The following is a 3,112-nucleotide window of genomic DNA, read 5'->3' as shown; positions in this document are numbered from 1 at the left end:
ATTCTGAATGGTTTGAACAAATAGTGCCAATGTGTTAGTTGGTTAGTTTTATTACATTACTTGATGGAAATATTACATTTTACTTGTTGGATTCTATGGAGCTTGAAGGTTGATTCTAATTTGCATGTGAATATGGAAGTGGGGTTCTCTCTGCTCATCCTCCTGCCGCCGTCGCCTCTTTCGCCTGAATCGAAGGATTCACTCTCTCATTTTTATGAGCAGAGACTTTATTGAAGAGTTCTAAACTCTTCTTCTCTGGTACTGGTACTGGCCACGACGGCTTCTTATCTGGTACTGGTACTGGCCACGACGGCTTCTTATCTGGTACTGACCACGACGGCTTATTATCTGGTACTGACCACGACGGCTTCTTATCTGGTACTGACCAGGGTGGCTGCTTTACTGGTACCGGCCACGACGGCTTATTATCTGGTACTGGCCAGGGTGGCTGCTTTACTGGTACCGGCCACGACGGCTTCTTATCTGGTACTGACCAGGGTGGCTGCTTTACTGGTACCGGCCACGACGGCTTATTATCTGGTACTGACCACTATGTTTGGGGACCAAGATGGCTCCCCAGGCTTCTTACTGCATATTCTTGCCACTAGATGGCATCATGAACTTCCTTTCAGGAGTGAGGGGGCGCCTTACTTAAACAATTAATGTTTTTTTAAGGGTTTGAGACAGCTGCCATTTTTTATTCCCCTTACCTAAACTTGGCAGACTCATCAGTTTTGACTTGTTTTGACTTCAGTACTTAGTGAATTTAGTGAATAGTGAATCTTGAAAAATTTATATCTCAAAAACCATTTGACGTACAGATGTCTATTAGCACTCAAATTAAAGCTAGTTTAATGAGCTATGAAGTAGTTTATGATGTTTATCTTCATAGGAATAATAGTTTACATGAAATTCGCTAAAATAAATTGATTTATAGTTGTTCGGACACATTTTCATTTGCCAAATTCGTATTCATATGTGAATATCATAAAAACTACTACCCCTACGAAGATAAGTGTCATAAACTACTTTATAGTAGGTTAAATTTCCTTTATTTTGAGTGTAGCAGACATATGTGCGTCTTATGGATCTAGAGATATATTTTTTCAAAAATTCAACATTTTGTGAGTTTATTTTGTCAAATATCATAAAAACTACTACTCCTACAAATTAAACATTATTAATTATTCTGTAGTAAATTTACCTAACTTTAAGAGCGCTGGCAGAAATCTGTACGTCCAATGGTTTCTGAAAGGAAGTTTTTCATAAATCAAACTTATCGTCCGAACAACTATAAATCAATTTATTTTAGCAAATATCATGAAAACTAATATTTCTACGAAGGTAAAGGTCATAAACTACTTTATAACACATTAAACTAGCTTCAATTTGAGTGCTAATAGACATCTGTTCGTCGAATGGTTATTGAGATATAGATTTCTCAAAATAGATTCACTAACTACAGATATTTCAGAACACTTTTATGAAATGTTGTTTTTTAAAATTTCGAGAACTGTTGGACGTAAATAGCCCTATTATGGCTAATATTTTAGGAAATTTACTCTTCTTTAAATAATGTTCTTTTCGATTTTCTAGTATTGTTGGTAGGTTTTAAGATATAGAGCTCTGAATGAAAAATTAATGTTTTTTTCAGGGTTTGAGACAGCTGCCATTTTTTATTCCCCCTACCTAAACTTGGCAGACTCATCAGTTTTGACTTGTAATTATACATAGTTTTCATTAAAGTAATCAGAAATTGGGGTGAGATAACTGCCTTTTTCTACCCGGCTCTTGTACTTTTTTAAGTTCTACATTAATCAGTTCTGTTATTGTCACCCTAAAATTTTATTTTATTTTAATTTGTTTTTATCTCCATCTTTTTCTTGTCATTGTTTTTGTTATTAATTTTACTTTTATCTTTTATTAAAAATTATTATTTTAATATATTTATTTTATCTTAATTTTTTTAATTATAACATTGTATATTCTCTTTCCCCCCCCCCCACAATCAACTGTTAAAAAAAATGTACCTTTTACATTAACCATGTAGGACCCACCAATCCACCATTCTAGTATTAAATAAAAAAAGTGATTAGAATTACTTATTAAATACCTAGCAATCTTAATTAGTATAATAGTATGGTTCAACTTACTCTACTACTCCTGCATACAAGTAGCCAAGTGCTGAACAGACCTGCGTGCATTCTGTCGGGCTGTTCTGATGCCATAAATATGATTGAAAATTTCTAAGAGTTCTATCTTCCGGATGCTCCAAATAGCAGCCTATATAAGTTCCATGTCGTAGATCTTCCGAAACAATGAAACAGTTTATTAATTATTATGAATTTGAAAATGAAATAAATAAGGTTTGTAGCAAAGAATTTATTATGATTACAAATATAAAATTAATTCATACACTCTACATCAGAGTACAATATGATCTAAATTTTATATACAATAAATAAACTAAAGCTATATCATTAAAGTAATGGTGAATTAGGTCAAATACTATAATTTTCAACGTAATTTAATCACTCTTACTATTGACCTGACATAAATATGATAAAGTTAAAAAATGTAATTCGTACATAATTAATTCATAATAAAAAAAAATGAGGAATTTTGATTTTATTAAATATCATAGATTATAGTAAATATCATAGGAGAAGATGGTCGGGAGGGGGTGTGGTCAGCAGAAAAAACACAAATAAACAAATGAATAATTTATTTGTGCCGACGTTTCGACCTGATTTTCAGGTCTTCATCAGATCTATAAAAACAAAAGGACAACTATCATTCAGAGAGAGAAAAAAATAATAATAAAAATAAATAAATAAAAATACAGAAAATAAAATAAATAATAGACTAAAAATTTGGATATATACATAATAATGAAATGAAAATATAAATTAGTTGATTAATAACTATGAACAAAGAATAGTAGATTGATTACATTTTTATTTATATACATATAAATGCGAGTAATAAATAAATGATACAAAATTTATATGTACATAAATAATAATGTAAACAATCTACTACTATCTTTGTCCATCGTTATTAATCAACTAATTTATATTTTCATTCCATTATTATGTATATTTCCAAATTT

General features: G+C 31.1%; 1 protein-coding gene across 2 annotated transcripts in view; it reads right to left on the bottom strand.

Annotated features, from left to right (window-relative positions):
- LOC106679058 (uncharacterized) overlaps positions 1–3,112 on the bottom strand; it is a 73,040-nt gene that overhangs the window by 38,627 nt on the left and 31,301 nt on the right. For both annotated transcript variants that reach the window (XM_067045838.1, XM_067045839.1), the window contains one exon: positions 2,154–2,307. In XM_067045838.1, coding sequence (XP_066901939.1) covers positions 2,154–2,307 — 154 coding nt within the window. The remainder of the gene's footprint in view (positions 1–2,153; positions 2,308–3,112) is intronic.

Source organism: Halyomorpha halys, unplaced genomic scaffold (assembly GCF_000696795.3).
Source record: "Halyomorpha halys isolate HHAL.00 unplaced genomic scaffold, Hhal_1.1 Scaffold174.1, whole genome shotgun sequence".
NCBI lineage: Eukaryota > Metazoa > Arthropoda > Insecta > Hemiptera > Pentatomidae > Halyomorpha > Halyomorpha halys.
The sequence above is the reverse complement of the archived record's forward strand: the minus strand, read 5'-3'. Positions and strand labels throughout refer to the sequence as shown.